Source organism: Monomorium pharaonis, chromosome 11, assembly GCF_013373865.1.
Source record: "Monomorium pharaonis isolate MP-MQ-018 chromosome 11, ASM1337386v2, whole genome shotgun sequence".
NCBI lineage: Eukaryota > Metazoa > Arthropoda > Insecta > Hymenoptera > Formicidae > Monomorium > Monomorium pharaonis.
The window spans coordinates 1,976,161-1,994,458 of NC_050477.1; the positions used below are offsets into that span (position 1 = coordinate 1,976,161).

Consider the following 18,298-nt stretch of genomic DNA (forward strand, 5'->3'; position numbering starts at 1 on the left):
AATAATTATTATTATTATTATACGCGCAAAAAATTAAATCTTGTAAATGTTTTACATATTCCTAGTAAAGATGGAAAAAAGACCTTATGGTTCATATCGATTAGAAATTTCTGTATGATGTTAAAAAAACGTGATTTTTGTTACAATCTTGTTAAATAGTATATCAATTATGATATGAATTAACGATTGCATGATTATCAAATTATTCACGTATCAATTAAAAGACGTGACAAGATAAACGTAACAATTATTGATTAATACGTGATTATAAAAAACGTATATATCTAATTGATAAATGCTATAAATATGTATATACATTTTTTATATAAACATAACATAATACAAAATTACAATATAACCTCAAGCAGTAATTAACAAGAAAAAGGATTGTTTTCAAAAATTAATAAATCATTTATTAATTAAATTTGTGAATCAAATTTTTGATAAAATAATCGATCAGATTTCAAATAAGATATATCTTAGATTTTGTGTTAATCAAATTGTGTTAATTGAATTAACAATTTAACGCAATCATGTGACGAAGGCAAGGATATTTTCCTGATGTATCAACCTAGCTAAATTTTTCATGGCGGAAGTCATGATTGTAAAATAAAAATTTCGACTGCGGTTATAAAAAAACTAACGAATAACGAATTGCGATTTGTACCTTTGTCGTATGTTTAATAAACAAGCACGCCGGTTGAAAATGATTACAGAGTCAAATAAAGGTGGCAGAAAAATTTAATAACTTTAAAATAATTTTGGCAGAATATAAAATTTAATCTATGACAAGTCTGAATAATCTATGAATATTCTGATTAATTTATGACAATTCGGTTAATGACGGACGTTCACAACAAATATAGTAAATAACACATATGGAATTACACACATATAGAATAGAATACATATAAGAATACACAACAATCAGAAATTACTAGGGTTAATAAATTATAAAATTATTCATACAATAACGTCAAACGGTTATTCAAATTAATAATCATGCATTCCATACCATAAGCTTTATGCAATCATATTATAATCGTAATATTTACAAATGAATCATAAAATTAGTTGAGAATGATAAGCGTAATGAGAATTACGGAACATTACAGTGATTCTAGATTTTTACATCAATAGTATTTCAAATGAATTTACAATATTTCAAGTAATTAACGCATATGCAGAAGAAGGTTACACTAAAACTTTTGATTCATACATGTTTAACATTTATCAAAAAATGTCTCTAAACAGTTGATTGAATACGTCTGATAGTGACGCCAACATGTGAACGCATCTAAATAGATTACGTTCGAAAGTACGACGGTATGAAAATGTCTCTGAATAATTGCTGAATAGTACAGCTGAATGGGAACCTCTGAATTGAGTTCTGTCCTGTCGGTTCGCCGTCGTGCTAATCCGAAACAGGATGAAAACTTTCTCAAGAACTCAATTGAAAACTCTCTACAGAGGTTCCGTGTACCTGGAGCTCGATCTCCTGGTCTCTCTCTCTCAGCAGGCCGTAGAATTTAGAGTCGAATGTCCCTCTCTCTCACTCTCTCGATAGGCCGTAGAATTTAGGGTCGAATGTCCCTCTCTCTCACTCTTTCTGCTCGTCGTGGTGACTGCAGGAATTGAACTCGAACTCTATCTTTCAGCAACCCGTAGGGTCTGCAGAAACTGATTATGCAGTGTACTTGGCCGTGGTAAGTCTCTACTTTGAATGTGCAACCAATTTGCACGAGATACGTGGCACGTAACGAAAACCTTTACAATACGTGTGTATTGTAATCTGAATGAACGTCTTACTCTGACCCTCGTCTCAGAAAGAATGAATGAAAATCTGACTGTCTGTTTGTAGCGTCGTCAAGAGAAATTGGGTCAAACAAAGCAAGATCAGACGTGAGTCGCGTCGAGGAGTCGGTCAACGTCCTCGGTATCAATCATGTACGAATGTACACAACTACATAGAAACCTTCTCATGCATATGCGTCCTTTAATTTTCTGAACATTACCGCCCGCCTTCATTAACCTCCGTTAATGAACAAATTAGAGATTATCATTGTTGATAGGTAATGGGCAGAGTTTTGCAATTGGTCGTTTTAGAATTGATTTTTGTGTCCGAATGGACACGACTCGTACAAGACCATCAGGGCCCGGGTGAGTTTGAATTATGCGCCCTAGAGGCCATTTAGACGGAGGGTAGCGCTCGTCAATGACTAGCACAAGGGAGCCATTTGACAGAGATGGAGATGGTTGATTCCACTTATGAATAGAATAGTAGCGCTGCAGACATTCCCTGGACCATCGCGACCAGAAACTATCCAACATTTGACGGGTCAATTGCCATCGAGAAAGTCGTGAAGACTTTACTGTCTCCAACGATGGTTCGGGAATGACTGAAGGTGCATTTCCCACGAGAAAGTGCCCAGGAGTCAAGGCCTGAAGGTCATCAGGATCATCCGTAAGAGGACTCAAGGGCCGTGAATTGAGTACTGCCTCAATTTGAGTTAGCAACGTATTCATCTCCTCAAACGTGAGCAATGTATCTCCCACTACGCGTTTTAAATGATATTTGACGGACTTAACTCCAGCCTCCCATTTTCCTCCAAAGTGAGGAGCAGCCGGAGGATGAAACTTCCATTGAGTGCCGTCGTTCGCTAGGACGGATGCCAACTCGCCTAGTTCCTTTGTTGAGGAAGAAAATAATCTTTTCAATTCGCAATCTGCTCCTGTGAAATTTGTTCCGCAATCGCTAGTCAACGTCGCACATATTCCTCTTCGAGAGGTGAAACGTTTATATGCTCCAATAAATGCCTCGGTGGTATAATCAGTGACCAATTCTAGATGAATTGCCGAAGTCGAAAAACAAACGAACAAAACCATATATGCCTTATACGTTTTGGCATTTTTTCCTTTCCAGGTTTTTATAGTGAAAGGGCCAGCATAGTCAACGCCTGAGTGCAAGAAAGGACGCGAAGGTGTGATTCGTTCAGATGGAAGTTGTCCCATTAGTTGTTGAGCTCGACTTTGTCGATATCGAGTGCATTTTACACACTTCAAAATAAAAGAGCGTATAGGAGCCCGCCCTCCAACGATCCAATAGTTGTTTCTGATATAATTAAGCGTGAGTTGTGTTCCTCCATGCATTGTTCGTAAATGGGAGTCTAAAATAATCAACGAGGTTAACGGTGACTTTCTCGGAAGAATCAGAGGATGTTTTGCGTTCGGAGGTAATAATGAGGCCTGAAGGCGACCTCCTATTCGTAGTAATCCGGTAGCGTCAAGAAAGGGAGTTAGTCTAGCAAGTGAATGAGATTTAGGCAATGATTGTCCGCTCGAAAGGAGTCTTTTTTCTTGACCAAATGAAGAATTTTGAATATGTTTTATCCAGAAAAATCGTGCATTGTCTATTTCTTGTGTGGTTAGTGGGATTGTTAATGATGATTGTGGATGCTTGCGCATTCGAGCAAGTACACGCTGACAAATGGCAGTAATGCGGAACAATTTCATTACTGTGGAATATTTATGAACAAGATCCCAAAGTGGTGGAGGCGTGAGATTAGTTGTGAAAATCTTAACTGGACGTTCTACAAGGTTTTCGTTAACAGAAAGTGCCTTGGGTGGCTGTGGCCACTTTGAGGAATTTTGTGACAGCCATGGGGGTCCGGTCCACCATGTTGGGTGTTCCGATAATTGAATGGGAGTCAATCCTCGGGTAGCAAGATCAGCCGGATTCTCATTACCCGGAACAAATTTCCAACGTGCGGAAGGTAAGGTTTCCTGAATGTAACACACTCGGTTGTGAACGAATTCTTTCCATCGAGATGGATGATTATTAATCCACGTGTATGTAATGGCAGAATCCGTCCACAGATAAATAGGAATATTTCCAATTTCAAGTACCTTCAATATGTGTGAACTTAACTTTACTAACAGAACAGCTCCGGAAAGTTCGAGTCTGGGTATCGTAAGTTTCTTTAATGGAGCGACTTTTGTCTTTGAAGCCACAAGATTTATTGAAATGATGCCATTTGAATCTGTAGATCTAAGATATACAGCGGCAGCAGCTGCTTGTTGGGAAGCATCACAGAAACCATGAATTTCGATTTTATCCGTTGACTTGCATCCAAGCCAACGAGGAAACGTGAGATGAGTCATTTCTTGAAGAGTATTGAGAAACGTGGTCCACTTGTTGGTTACCATCATAGGAAGATGGTCATCCCAATCGAGTTTAATGGCCCACAATTCTTGAATGAGTATTTTTGCTTTAATAGTGATTGGAGATAGCAAACCTAGGGGATCGAACAATGTTGAAATGGTGGACAAGATAGATCGTTTCGTAATGTGTTTTGTAGAAGGAAGTTTTAAGGTAAATTGAAAGGCATCAATTGCTGGTTGCCAGCATAATCCTAATGCGTTAAAAACTGTACTATCTTTGAATTCTAGCGATGTGAGGTTCGTTTGATGTTCAGTTGGAATGTCTTTAAGAATGGAAGGATAATTACTTATCCACTTTCGGAGAGTGAAACCGCCCGCCATGCAGAGTTGATTTAATTGAGTAATGATCGGTTAAACTTCGTCGATGGAATCTGCGCCTCCAAATACATCATCGACATATCGCCCTTTTGTCAACGATGGAATGGCACGAGGAAAGTTTTGACCTTCGTCTTCAATAAGTTGAAGTAAAGTACGAAGTGCCAAAAAAGGAGCACAAGCTAGTCCATATGTGACGGTAGTTAGTTCATATGTACGAAGACAGTTGCTCTGATTGAACCACAGAATACGTTGGAATTTCCAATCTTCTGGATGAACCTTGATTTGCCTGTACATCTTCTCCATATCAGAGACAAAGACACAATGAAATTTACTGAACCACACGAGAACATCAAATAGATTTGTTTGGAGTTTTGCTCCTGTGTGAAGAAGATCATTTAACGATACGCCGGAGGTAGTTCGACTGGAACCATTGAAAACAACCCGGAGTTTGGTGGTGAGACTGTGCTCTCTCATAACTCCATGATGGGGAAGGTAATACACAGGTTGAGGTTCAGGTTGAGATTCAGGGACTATTTGCATGTGTTCTAAGCTTTCATATTCGGACATGAATTTTGAATATAACTGGGCGTAAACAGAATTAGTTGAAAACTTGTTGGATAAGTTTGTACTTAATCGAACGGCATTATTTCGTGAGTTGCCTAACTGATCAGGAGACCGTTTGAACGGTAGTTTAACGATGTATCGACCATGAGCGTCTCGACTGTGTGTAGATACGAAATGATTTTCGCACTCTTGATCAGCGGAAGATAAAGATGAAGTGTTTACGGAAGGAATCTCATCTATTTCCCAAAAACGATGTAATAATCTGTAAAGTTCATCATCGACAGATACATGGTAGCTGTGCGAGGTATTACTAGAAACGTTAGTGTCTGTTGGACCGGACACAATCCATCCAAGTTTTGTGAATTGAGCAGTGGGTGAATGTGGGGGTCCCTTGATAACTTTATTTTCAATAATATGTCCATATATATCGGCGCCTAAAATTAAATCGATGGACCGAGGGGAAAGAAAATTCGGATCTGCCAATTGCAGTCCTTTTAGGTGCGGCCATATTGGTTTGTTAATTTGAGTAGAAGGAATTGATGTAGTAAGTTTACGTAAAATGTGTGCTTGAATTGAAAAATCAAACTTATTAAAACGATCTCTTAATTTAATAGTTGTGACACCCTTAGTTTTATTGGAATGTTGTGCACCGATTCCTACCAAAGAAATTGATGAGTGATTTCGAGGAAGTCGAAGTTGCTGAACGATACGTTCTGAAATCAAAGAGATTTCCGATCCTTGATCAAGTAAGGCTCGGATTTCGAAGGTTTCTTTGGTAGGTGATATAACCAGCACCCTCGCCGTAGCAAGAAGAACACACGGAATGTTATTATTTAGTCAACTGGAATGAAGAGTCTGAGCTTCAGAGGAAATTGAAGGTGTCGAACTATCCGATGATTCGACGGATTTTTTAGTAGTGTCGTGTTTAGATGAATTAAACTTATTATATTCTTTATGAATTGATGTATGATGACGCCGTCCGCATTTCTGACAGCGCTTTGTTATTTGACAGGCCGAGACTCGATGCGTTCCTAAGCAATTGAAGCATAATTTGTGCTTGTTGATAAGCGCGACTTTTTGCGGAACAGATTTTGAAGTGTACTGTGAACATTTAGATACATAATGATTTGATGAGCAGATAGGGCAGATGAATGAACTATTTACTTTATTTTCGGTTGACTTTCCTTGATAATGAGATTTGACTGCTTTTGAATTTGGCTGTAGTGGGAGTAAACCAGATCGAGAATTTTCAAATGCTTGAAGAGTTAACAATTGAGAAATGAGAAATTCACTAAATTGTTGCCAAGTAGGCGGCTCCTTGGATGATCCTAATTGTTTCTCCCAAGCCTTAACAGATTCGGAATCGAGACGTTGCACCACGACAAAAATAAGAAAATCATCCCATGTCGAGACAGGGCGTTCTAAACTTTCGAAATTTCGGTAAATTTGCATAACTTGTGTATATAATTTCTTTAGTTCCACGGCAGATTCTTTCGTCATGCGCTTGATTGAAAACAATGAATTCATTGCTGCGTGAACGAGAAGACGTTTATTTTCATAAAATGAATTTAGTGCATCCCATGATCTCTGAAAATTTTCAGCTGATAACGTTGTATTTTTTAATATTGAGGCGGCGGAGCCAGTGAGACTGATTATCAAATACTGAAGCTTTTCTACGGATGACAATGTCGGATTTGAAATAACAAGCGATTGAAATAAATCTTTAAATGAAAGCCAATCCGACGGAGTTCCGTTAAATTTTGGGAGATCAAGTCGTGGGAGACGCGCATGATGAAAGAATGCCGGAATTTCAGGAGAGGAGAATGATGCGACCTGAGTAGACGGTGTACTAGGAACGCCTTCCTGCTCAGACTCGAGTAAAGAATTTATTTTGTCAACTACATTAACGTAATATTCATGAGTTTGAGAATAAAGATTTGTAGTAAAATATACGTGACTTTGAATAACAAGACGATCATCGTCATTTAATTCGTGCATTGCTACTAATATTGCCTTGTGTTCCAAGCAGAAACGCTCCCAGTCATCTTTCAAGGTCGACAAGCGAGACTTTACTCTATTCGTAGTAACATCTGACAATCCGTCACCAACAAAACTATCATATGCCTTCGTTATGAATTTAGATAAAATAAACTGTTGCTCAATGTGAGCTTGCACGTGGCTGAGCCTCATCTTCAATAATTCTCCGTTCTCTTCTCTTTTTTTTTTTGTTTTATATATATCCGGCTCGAAGGACCAAAAAATGTTTAATAAACAAGCACGCCGGTTGAAAATGATTACAGAGTCAAATAAAGGTGGCAGAAAAATTTAATAACTTTAAAATAATTTTGGCAGAATATAAAATTTAATCTATGACAAGTCTGAATAATCTATGAATATTCTGATTAATTTATGACAATTCGGTTAATGACGGACGTTCACAACAAATATAGTAAATAACACATATGGAATTACACACATATAGAATAGAATACATATAAGAATACACAACAATCAGAAATTACTAGGGTTAATAAATTATAAAATTATTCATACAATAACGTCAAACGGTTATTCAAATTAATAATCATGCATTCCATACCATAAGCTTTATGCAATCATATTATAATCGTAATATTTACAAATGAATCATAAAATTAGTTGAGAATGATAAGCGTAATGAGAATTACGGAACATTACAGTGATTCTAGATTTTTACATCAATAGTATTTCAAATGAATTTACAATATTTCAAGTAATTAACGCATATGCAGAAGAAGGTTACACTAAAACTTTTGATTCATACATGTTTAACATTTATCAAAAAATGTCTCTAAACAGTTGATTGAATACGTCTGATAGTGACGCCAACATGTGAACGCATCTAAATAGATTACGTTCGAAAGTACGACGGTATGAAAATGTCTCTGAATAATTGCTGAATAGTACAGCTGAATGGGAACCTCTGAATTGAGTTCTGTCCTGTCGGTTCGCCGTCGTGCTAATCCGAAACAGGATGAAAACTTTCTCAAGAACTCAATTGAAAACTCTCTACAGAGGTTCCGTGTACCTGGAGCTCGATCTCCTGGTCTCTCTCTCTCAGCAGGCCGTAGAATTTAGAGTCGAATGTCCCTCTCTCTCACTCTCTCGATAGGCCGTAGAATTTAGGGTCGAATGTCCCTCTCTCTCACTCTTTCTGCTCGTCGTGGTGACTGCAGGAATTGAACTCGAACTCTATCTTTCAGCAACCCGTAGGGTCTGCAGAAACTGATTATGCAGTGTACTTGGCCGTGGTAAGTCTCTACTTTGAATGTGCAACCAATTTGCACGAGATACGTGGCACGTAACGAAAACCTTTACAATACGTGTGTATTGTAATCTGAATGAACGTCTTACTCTGACCCTCGTCTCAGAAAGAATGAATGAAAATCTGACTGTCTGTTTGTAGCGTCGTCAAGAGAAATTGGGTCAAACAAAGCAAGATCAGACGTGAGTCGCGTCGAGGAGTCGGTCAACGTCCTCGGTATCAATCATGTACGAATGTACACAACTACATAGAAACCTTCTCATGCATATGCGTCCTTTAATTTTCTGAACATCGTATCACGGCATAATTTTTTTATCGATCTTAGAGACAATCTCATCTGCGGCACAATAATCTCAAACTTTGATGCTTATCGGCCAAAGTATCGGGTATGAATAGAATCGAAACGGGATCGCAATCGCACGAAAAACGTTTTCTCGCGAAGTTTTCATCCGTTTATTCTTAACGCGGAATAGCGTCGCGACGACGACGACGACGACGACGAGTTTCGCTGTTTCGCGCGGCACTGAGAAGCGCCGGTGGCTCATTCATCGTCGGCACCCCCGTGTACAACACGGCAGAGTTGGCGCAGGCTCGTTGCACCCTCGTCATTGCAACCGCGTCGGTCGCGTTGCTGCTCGTCCTTCGATCCCCGGTGGCATCGCCGACACGTCGCGTCGTCTCGTTGCAGGGAAGAGGAACAAGAGAAAGAAATCAAAAGAGAGGGAGAGAGCCCTCCGGAGCGTTTTCTATGGAGTGGAGGGCGAAACGAACGCGCGATCGAGGTGGCAAGCACCGCGATGATTTATCGCGCCCCTCGCGCGGAAAAAAAGGCCAGAAACGCGGTATTCGCGGCCACGATTTATGGAATCCGAACGGGATTTCTCCGCGCTAGCTACTCGGCGCGAAACGTCATGTTTTGTTTCGGGTAAATGTAGTAGAGGACCGGGAACGAAGTGATAACAAAAACGATGGGAAAAGTCCTCTTCCGCGCGAGCGGAAGTTTGAAGCGGAAATAAAAACCGATGTGATATTTACACTTGACTTTTACACATGATGAAAGCACTTGACGTTATACAGTTGTCCTCGTTGTCAGGAATGAGAGTAAGAATTTAAAAAAAAAATTTGTAAGTGTAATTTTCCTGAAATAAATTTGCACATCATTTCCCTTATCTTCATGTAAAGAGGAAAGAAGTTTCGATAACAAACATTATCTGTTTCTAACTGCCCTACTAAATCGCCCTGCATGTTTTTGGCCATCTCAACGTTAATACAAATTGTACACTGAGAAAGAAAATAATTGATTCAACAAAACGTTTAGTTGTGGGCTGCCAACAAAAGATATACTTAATATAACAATATTTGCTGTTAATGTAAGTGCAATGATGTTGATTGAGCTATTTGTATTGCAATACCGCATATTTTGTTGAATTGAATATACCTTTTGTTGGCAGCCCGCAATAAAAAAATTTTGTTGAATCAATTACTTTTTTTTTCTCAGTGTAGATTGTAATGGAGTTCTATCATAAACGAATTGTGTTCGTCAGCGTGGCTATTGCATAACCAAATAATCAAAATTCATGGTAATCTTGCGGTAGCATAGTGATAAAGTCTTGCATGAATTTCGTTTAACGGATCTCCCCTCCCCGAGACTGCAATTCCCTCCCGTTCGCGGCCGAAGGCGGAAGGAAGGAGAAACGGAGCCGTCGTTCTCGTTAGCTCGAAGCGATATCGCAAGTTTCCATAATCGGCTGTTGTATCCCTCGCTCCGACGTGGCACGACAATTCCCCACGTCAATTGTGCATCGCGGTCGAACCGGTTTCCTTTTCGCAAGAACGACTCGATCGGAGTATTAGATCGTGAGTGAGTGAGAATTTTCATTCAGGAAAGTGTACTCGATGCCAACGTGTTTACATATCCTAGCTCATATATTTATATTTCGATCGCAGTTTCCAAGTCACGAACTTAATGTGTGATTCTCCTCTTTATTTCTAAGATGTGAAAACTGAATTTCTTTCTTCAAAAAGAGACCTAAAGATGCGACAAGTTCCGGTGACTTTCTGTGCATCCGGTAGTCATTAATTCTAATTGGCAATGAGTTATTTATATCTAATAAGAGATGTGATTTTATCTAATAAGAGATATCCGTTGATAGCGTGATATGAGTCGTTTATATAATGCCAATCGGACAATATAAAGATGTTACTTCGGCACTCAATCCGATGCAGTGAGTCGGCATGAAACATCTATCAACGGAATCACATATTAATACTGAGCGTGCTCTGTGTAGAATGAAGAACCGGTTCAGGCAACACTGCTCTGTCAAATCAGCGCGCCTAACTTCTCCGAAATCGTAATTCATATAGAGAGAAAAATAATTTTTTTATTTATCGCCTCGGATATTTTGGAACACTTTATGGTTTCTGAAATACGTGTAAAAATTAAAACTTCTAAGACAACGATTTCAAATAGTAAAACAATTCGTAATTTTTTAATTTATTGAATTAAATTTTAAAAAATCAATTTATTATTTCAAAGTCTCATAATGTAGGTATAACTTAATTGTAACAATTGTGATCAGCAATTTATTTATTCGGATTATTGTTGTATCCTTTCATAGCAAACTTAAACGAATACACGTATTTATTGCATGCCGCCACCGATGTTCACAGCAGTTCATTGCTAATCGATATCAAAACAATCTAGAGAGAATTTGCTTATCATCCGTTTATTTATCAGACCTGCAAAATGGCAAAATTGTAAACAGGTAAACAAGTGTAATTTTTCCGTACGCGACCAAAAGCAAATAGATTATCAAACCAAGATAGCATATATAGTGCAAAGGTGAGTGAGCAAAAAATTTGGATCGTCTCAACCAAGATCGTGAATACAACAATTTATTTTTCTTTTCTTTATCGCTCGCATTTTTCTCCTCAAAAGTGAATTACACCGTTTTAAATTATATCGATTTAAAAAGTATTTCAATAGTGAGCTTCAAGAGACCTGTATCCTCGCCATTCAAGAATTGAAAAACTAACTGGATAAGTAAGTAATATTGTGTGTCGTAAAAATTGATCAATTAATGATTTAAGATATATCTGTAAAACACTAGCAATAGAGAATACAATCTAATAAATAAAACTGTATGCATAATTTAAAATTGTAGTTTGTTCTATTTTAAATCGTTTCTATTCTAAGTTTATAGAATTCTCTCTCGCAAAGTATATAATTAAAATAATATAATCTTAAATAAAAATATTACGATTATTTTTAGAGATTATTAGACTAAAAGATTAATTGATTAGTTATTAGTTAAATAATTCATTTTATGTAAGAAAAAAAATATTAATATTAATGAAAATAAAATATTAATAAAAGCAATAGTTGCCTTGTAATAATAACTCTCATTAAAATTGATTTAATATTTATAAAAGATTAATACTTTTTTATAGAGTAATTTTATTCCCTAGAGGATTTGTTCGCGTAAGAAACCCGAACATGTCGAAAGAAGAAAAAAATATTTTACGATTACATCTTGTCTCACTCGATGTCACGAGTAGCCAAGATAAAATCGCTTGCACCACGAAAAATAAAGTTGTATCTACTTTTAGTGGCCAAGAAAGATAAATGCGACAAGTACATTGTGCGAAGGTTGCCGATCCTTAACTGGTTGCCACGATACAGACCCGCGTGGCTTTTACAAGATGCATTGGCCGGCATCACGGTCGGTCTCACTGCAGTACCGCAAGGAATCGCTTACGGTATTGTCGCCGGTTTAAATGCCGAGGTAAAGATCACGAAAAAGAGAGCGGCCGCGGCATAAATCTTGTGTCGCACTATCCAGTAGCATATAGATAAACTCTGTCAATAAATTTCAGAGGGATAAAATGAAACTTCTGATAATAGCTCTGATTGTGAAAGTAAATCGAGAAGTGATGACGGAAAATAAGTCTGTTTTCAGCACAGCTTAAGAATACGTTAATTTACGTGTTATCTCAAAGTATTATTTAAAACAGCACTTCTTAAAAAAATAACAGAAGTTCTTTCTATGTCTGTATAATAAAATAAGAATATTTTTTTTAAGTACAATGCTTTCTAATATCTAATACCGTTTGAACTATTGATTTATGTGACTAACATATGCATGATTCTTATTTTAATTTAAATAATATTTTTTTAAATAATTGTACTTAATTTCTTTATAATGTATTATGATCTTATAGTATGGACTGTACTCGGCATTTATGGCATCATTTGTATATATTATTTTTGGTTCATGTGAAAACATCACTATTGGTCCAACAGCCATTATGGCCACCATGGTTCAACCGTTAGTTACAGACTACGGTGCTGACATGGCTGTACTAATTGCCTTTTTAAAAGGATGCATCATTGCGCTTTTAGGAATTCTTCATTTAGGTAGATTCATTTATATATTTAAAGTAAGAGATACGTGTCACAGACATATGTCACAATTTGAAAGTAATAAGTAATCATTTTAAGGATTTTTACTGGACTTCATATCGCTTCCTGTAATTACTGGCTTTACATCAGCCGCGGCGATCAACATTGCGTCTTCCCAGTTTAAGTCACTCCTGGGAATTCCCGGTAGAACCGAGAGCTTTCTGGATTCTATAATAGCGATCTTTAAGAATATCGAACAGATCCGGTACCAAGACACGTTGTTAGGAATTGGTACTATCATTGTGTTAGTGTTGTTCAAGGTATAAACTCCATCGACATTAAACATATACATATAACGTGCGTTCTTTTGAAAAATTTACTTCTATTTTTTCTAATTATAGAAATTACCAGGGCAACGTACGGGAACAATCTTGCAAAAAATAGGATGGCTTCTCGGTCTGTCTCGCAATGCGTTAGTCGTAATTTCAGGCACTATCATGGCGTACATTTTTTACATTAATGGTCAAAATCCTTTCAAATTAACGGGTTAGTAGATAGCAGAATCATTTACTTAATATTAACGTTTCTTTTTATCGTGACTAATATTATCAACTTTAATCAAAATAAACTATGACAATTAAACGTAGCATGCAAACAATTACCAGACAATCCATTGTCTTTTATTTAAATTTCTTTATGGATTCCAAACTTGTGAAATTAAGCTGAGAAGATTCCTTCTATTATCTATATGCGTTGCGAAATAAATTCCCGATGATATCGCCTATTTTTAAAAAAATATTCGTGATAATAAATTTTGTAGCTATACGTAAAGGATAAAAGATAAAGAATAATTTGATTTTTACGTTTGAGATAGTAACTTCTTCTTGTTCCTAATTTTGATGTACTGTAAAAAATAGTCTTATGTACTTTATGTGGACAGATAACGTAAGAAAATACAGTTTTCAATTTGCGTGAAACGAGAATAATATATAACATAAAGCGTTTCAGGCACAATGGGGCAAGGTTTGCCACCTATCGCGCCACCGCCGTTCTCCACGACCTTTCGGAATCAAACGTACAATTTTTTGGATATGACCAGCGCAATGGGAACGACGTTATTCACGATACCGATCGTATCGACCATCGAGCACATAGCCATAGCGAAAGCCTTCGGTAATTAAGTTTCCACCATTTAATTACACTGTCGCTATCGCTCCCATACAATATCGGGGAATAAAAGCTCTACACCGAGGGAGAATTTTTCGTATGAAGTGTTGCGTTTCTACGCGCCTTTAAAAAACGTAGTGGTTTTATCGATATGTAAGAGCATTGCTATTTTTGTTCGTATGAAACTGAATACAGACCTGCAAACAAAAGCGCGGACAAACACGAAATGGGATCGTTCGCATTCGCTGAAGCGAGTGGATCATTCACGTTTTTCCCCGCTCGTCTGGAGCTGATTCTTTACATGTTGTTGTTCCCCGACTAATAAATAAAAGTTGAATCCGGTTGCTCGGGGAGAGAGGGTAATGGAATTGTTATTTCAGCAAAGGGTAAATCTTTGGACGCCACGCAGGAGATGATCGCTCTAGGAGTCTGTAACATCTTTGGGTCGTTCGTCCGTTCCATGCCAGTCACCGGATCTTTCACGCGAACGGCCGTCAATCACGCGTCGGGAGTTAAAACCCCCATGGGTGGAATATTTACAGGTAGGCGAGTGGTAAGAAAACAATTATATCATTTTTAAATTCAACTTAAATATAAATGTAATTCGATCATTTAACATATCTCAGAACGTACATTTTAAAATTGTTGTACACTATTTAACAAAATAATTAAATTTATTGATAAAAATGAATTTATTTTATTATATAGCATTCTCCAATTATATGTATATTAAATTTATGGGTTTTTATATATATCATATTATATAAATTTACCATTAAATAAAAAGTCCAATATGTTCGATATTGCGAAAGATTGCAGCAATAATTAATTAATTAATTAAAAAGAGAAATATCTTCGCACTTTGATAAAAATTTTATCAATCAACTAATTAATTAATTTTTCTTTTTTTTTTTTTATGTGCGCTACCAAAACCCGATGGAAACGGTTCCAGGCGTTCTGGTGTTGCTCGCGCTCGGTCTCTTGACCTCTACCTTCTACTTTATACCGAAGGCTACGCTCGCCGGTCTCATCATCTGCGCCATGTACTACATGCTCGATTTCGAAACGTACGTCTTGCTATGGCGCGCCAGAAGTAAGTTTCACAGATCTCTCCTTTTCTCTTTATCCCCCTTTTTTTCCTTTTCTCCTCTTGCTCCGGTTCACCTACACGCGATTTATCTAGCACCGGTGGCGTCAATGGTGCACAAAAGGCGTCAGCAAGCGCGCCACCCACGCTCGGGATGCATTTCGCGGAGGGGTGCATTTGTTCTCGAAAAAACCACGCGAAACAATAAGCTCGAGCGCGTTCTTGATGGCATTTGTTGTTAAGACGCGATCGCAGTTTCCGTTAGGTAACCTTTGCCGTGAGTTTCATCTCGGGCTCATCTAAAACCGTCTGTAGCTTCGCAGTAGATTCGACGATATTGGCACCCGGTTGTTTGCGAACGCGATCGATGTGCCCACTCTGCGTTCGGGCGAATAACTTCGCGAATTGAGATATTAAAAGAAATTAAAATTGAAATCTTATTATTATCTAACTCGTTACCATCAAAAATTTTTTTTCACACAAGAGAAAAACAATAAAAATAAATACGGTAGATATTGTTAGTGAACACAAAGGTGTCACAGTAACTATTTTTACTTTAAAAGATTGTAATATAAAGGTGTCTGTAAATTTTTTTAGAGATCGATTTCTTTGTGATGATGTTGACTTTGCTCCCATGCGTCTTTCTTGGTCTGGAGTACGGTATCTTAATTGGCATTGTTGTGAATCTTATAGCGTTGCTATACTTCTCAGCGCGGCCTAACATTCAGACGAAAATCGAACAGGTACAGTGACAAGAGATTAATTAATAAATCTTTCAGTATTAAAAAAAAGTATTTTAGTATAAAATCAGTATTAAATTAATTCTATTCTAATAAATTAAATATTGCTTTATTAAAACAAATATTTTTTTATATTCTAAGGTATTTAGAGGATTATATATACAATACTCTATTTGTAATAATTTCAGTGTCTAAAACCAAATAAAAATCGTTAAAAATTATTTTCCCGATATAATATGAAACAAAAGAAATGTACTCAACCGGTTGATATTATTGCGACGTGTAAATGGCGCTATTCTTTTAAATCGCTGGCGCTATATTTTCTGCTTAATCCAATTTAATACATACCGTTATCGTTTAAATGAGAACTTTTAATTGAGAACTATCATCCCTTAGCTTGATTTACTATATTACGTGAAATCGATACCTTCATCCCCCGATATTTTTTCCCTTTTCGGCCTCCCTCAGATAACGAATTATTCTTAGATTTTATAAATCTCTTAAAAATTCTGCTGTAAGATATTTTATTTTATATATTTTTTTTACTTTAGTATTCCAAAAACGAAATAAATTCTTATGGATAGGTGCTTTATAAATAACAGATCTTTTTACACTGAAAAGAGAGCCGGTTTGAAAATATCGCTACTGAATGTACGATGTTTTCTCAATGTCTGGAATATTTTTCTACTGGTTGTTGGCGATTGTAAGCGGGCATAATCTAGTTTTCTATGTCTCGAACGCAGATCGAGGGGGAGACTGTTATAATCGTTATACCCGAAGAATCAGTAGCCTTTCCAGCGGCGGAGCGCCTACGTGCTAACATAATGAAGCTTTCCGGAGAGAGTGAATGCAACGTGATACTCGACTGTACGAATCTCAAGAGGCTCGACGTTACGGTCGCTAAGGTAGGCGATGAGATCGTGAAAGTTGTCAACGTCGACTCTACTTCGAACGGATTTATAGAAAGAAAAAATGTACTTCTCTTCAGATAGAGTTGGAGAAAAAAAAATACAAGCGAAATCAATGATGATAGCCGGACGGTTATCGATTCTCCCGCGTTTCTTTGAGCCGATGATCTCACCAGCTCCCCCCCCTTCCCTAATTAATCTAAAATCAATCGGAGATTAAATTAATGAAGACAATTTTGCTGGCGAAAAGTATAATCTATCCGTTCGCGGAATTCGTTTATGCGTGCGGGTGTAAAGCTGTAGGACACGCGGATCGATTCGATACAGAACCGCGAGGTTTGTTCAGCAAACAGCGTGTGCACATGTTAACCTATGCTATTATCGTTGTTCTCCAAATTCGTATAACCACACATGGGTGTATTGTATCGTTCGGCACGCGTGTCGAACATTACAAGTGAAATTTTTGCCCCCGGAGAGGCACGTGTACGTTCGAAGGGAGTGCGTTCGAGAACGGTATGCTGTGTTAATTTTTTTTTTTTAACGCGTCGATATTTCTGCGATATTCGATTTTCGTGTGCGCTTATTATCGCGGTCGCGTACTTCATTTGTACTTGTCCCCTCGCTGTGCGTCGCGCATGTAATTGTTGTAATTAACGTGAGATCGATCGCCTTGCAGAACGTCAAGCTCCTGGGAAGGGACCTTTCAGTACGTGGACAAACAATTGTCTGCAGTAATTGCTGCGAGAACGTGAACGCCACTCTGAAGGTTGTGGCGCCGGAATTATTGGACCTCAAGGAAGACAAGTTCTAAAAGAGGAGGAGCGTTTTCCTCGCACGCGCACAAATCTGAACGCGACCGCCTAGGTTTTTTTTTTTATGTAGATACATCAAGTGACACTTTTTAATAAATATATTTAATTTAGAGAGAGAGAGAAAGAGTGCGATCGAATATTGAAGATGTACGTGTCACATTTCGAAATCCTATAGAAAGTTTAAAAAACAAACGTTCCATTATCACGTTTCAACATTTCTGTAAAGGTCGTTCTACATTAATCGCAAATCGCAAGTTGCAACTTACAACATCCAATGACTGTCGAGTTTTAACTAGAAACTAGTCGCTCATTGGGTGTCGCAGGTGGCAACTTGCGACTTGCGATTAATGTAGAACGGGCCTAAAATGTCAGCATAATTCTCATGTCATTTTAAAAGTTATTTAATTTTTTGTTTACTCTTAATTGTAATACTTAATTGTATACTCTTAATTGTTATACTTAATTGTAAATTTGATTAAAAAGAATTACAAATTTAGTCAAATTTTGTACGCATATTAAGAAAAATCTAATAAATATTCGTGCAATAATTCATTTCAATTTACGTTTAAGTTATTTATCTAAAACTATAGCAAAATATGAGGTTTGAGAGATTATACATCTTATTCTTATCTTTATCACGCAGTCTTGCTACACATTCGTCAATCGTTAACAGTGTGTTTCTTTGATATTTCTTTCGACATAACCACTCAAGTGAGCTCCGTGCAATCGTGCTACGATCGCACGGAGCTCACTTGACGAGATTGTCGCACGTTCG

General features: G+C 37.4%; 5 protein-coding genes across 13 annotated transcripts in view; 1 reads left to right on the top strand and 4 right to left on the bottom strand.

Moving 5' to 3' along the window:
• The window catches only part of LOC105837843 (trissin receptor), a 75,666-nt gene that overhangs the window by 56,319 nt on the left and 1,049 nt on the right, over nt 1-18,298 (bottom strand). Inside the window, exon 1 of one of the 3 annotated variants that reach the window (XM_036293483.1) lies at nt 8,698-9,127. The exons of 1 other annotated variant lie outside the window; for it this stretch is intronic. The gene's annotated coding sequence lies outside the window, so the exon portion shown is untranslated. Of the gene's footprint in view, nt 1-667; nt 2,011-8,697; nt 9,128-18,298 lie in introns of those variants that run through there. One more of the 3 variants, XM_012682964.3, reaches the window with a different exon arrangement.
• LOC118647893 lies at nt 2,050-4,542 on the bottom strand. Its single transcript, XM_036293824.1, has one exon. The coding sequence runs from the start codon at nt 4,540-4,542 to the stop codon at nt 2,050-2,052; it is 2,493 nt and encodes an 830-aa protein (XP_036149717.1).
• LOC118647894 lies at nt 4,573-5,106 on the bottom strand. Its single transcript, XM_036293825.1, has one exon. It carries the CDS (start codon nt 5,104-5,106, stop codon nt 4,573-4,575), a length of 534 nt encoding a protein of 177 aa, XP_036149718.1.
• Nucleotides 5,941-7,293, bottom strand: LOC118647895. The gene has a single exon (XM_036293826.1). The coding sequence runs from the start codon at nt 7,291-7,293 to the stop codon at nt 5,941-5,943; it is 1,353 nt and encodes a 450-aa protein (XP_036149719.1).
• LOC118647830 (sodium-independent sulfate anion transporter-like) lies at nt 10,066-18,081 on the top strand. 7 transcript variants are annotated; one of them, XM_036293479.1, is made up of 12 exons: nt 10,066-11,249; nt 11,383-11,450; nt 12,017-12,192; nt 12,629-12,824; nt 12,909-13,129; nt 13,211-13,355; nt 13,818-13,982; nt 14,357-14,518; nt 14,929-15,069; nt 15,661-15,806; nt 16,547-16,708; nt 17,388-18,081. In XM_036293479.1, coding segments are annotated over exons 2-12 (1,650 nt in total). In that variant the 5' UTR covers nt 10,066-11,249; nt 11,383-11,449; the 3' UTR covers nt 17,523-18,081. The 7 variants fall into 7 exon arrangements, with proteins under 7 accessions (XP_036149372.1, XP_036149373.1, XP_036149369.1 ...); XM_036293480.1 differs by having other exon boundaries at nt 11,394-11,450; XM_036293476.1 differs by having other exon boundaries at nt 10,066-10,824; nt 11,026-11,450.

Coding starts and splice junctions, on each gene's coding strand:
- LOC118647830 (XM_036293479.1), top strand. Junction 13,983..14,356: donor AGCCATAGCGAAAGCCTTCG/GTAATTAAGTTT, acceptor TTGTTATTTCAG/CAAAGGGTAAATCTTTGGAC. Junction 14,519..14,928: donor CATGGGTGGAATATTTACAG/GTAGGCGAGTGG, acceptor AAACGGTTCCAG/GCGTTCTGGTGTTGCTCGCG.
- LOC118647893 (XM_036293824.1), bottom strand. CDS start 4,542: ATGGCGGGCGGTTTCACTCTCCGAAAGTGGATAAGTAATTATCCTTCC.
- LOC118647895 (XM_036293826.1), bottom strand. CDS start 7,293: ATGAGGCTCAGCCACGTGCAAGCTCACATTGAGCAACAGTTTATTTTA.
- LOC118647894 (XM_036293825.1), bottom strand. CDS start 5,106: ATGTCCGAATATGAAAGCTTAGAACACATGCAAATAGTCCCTGAATCT.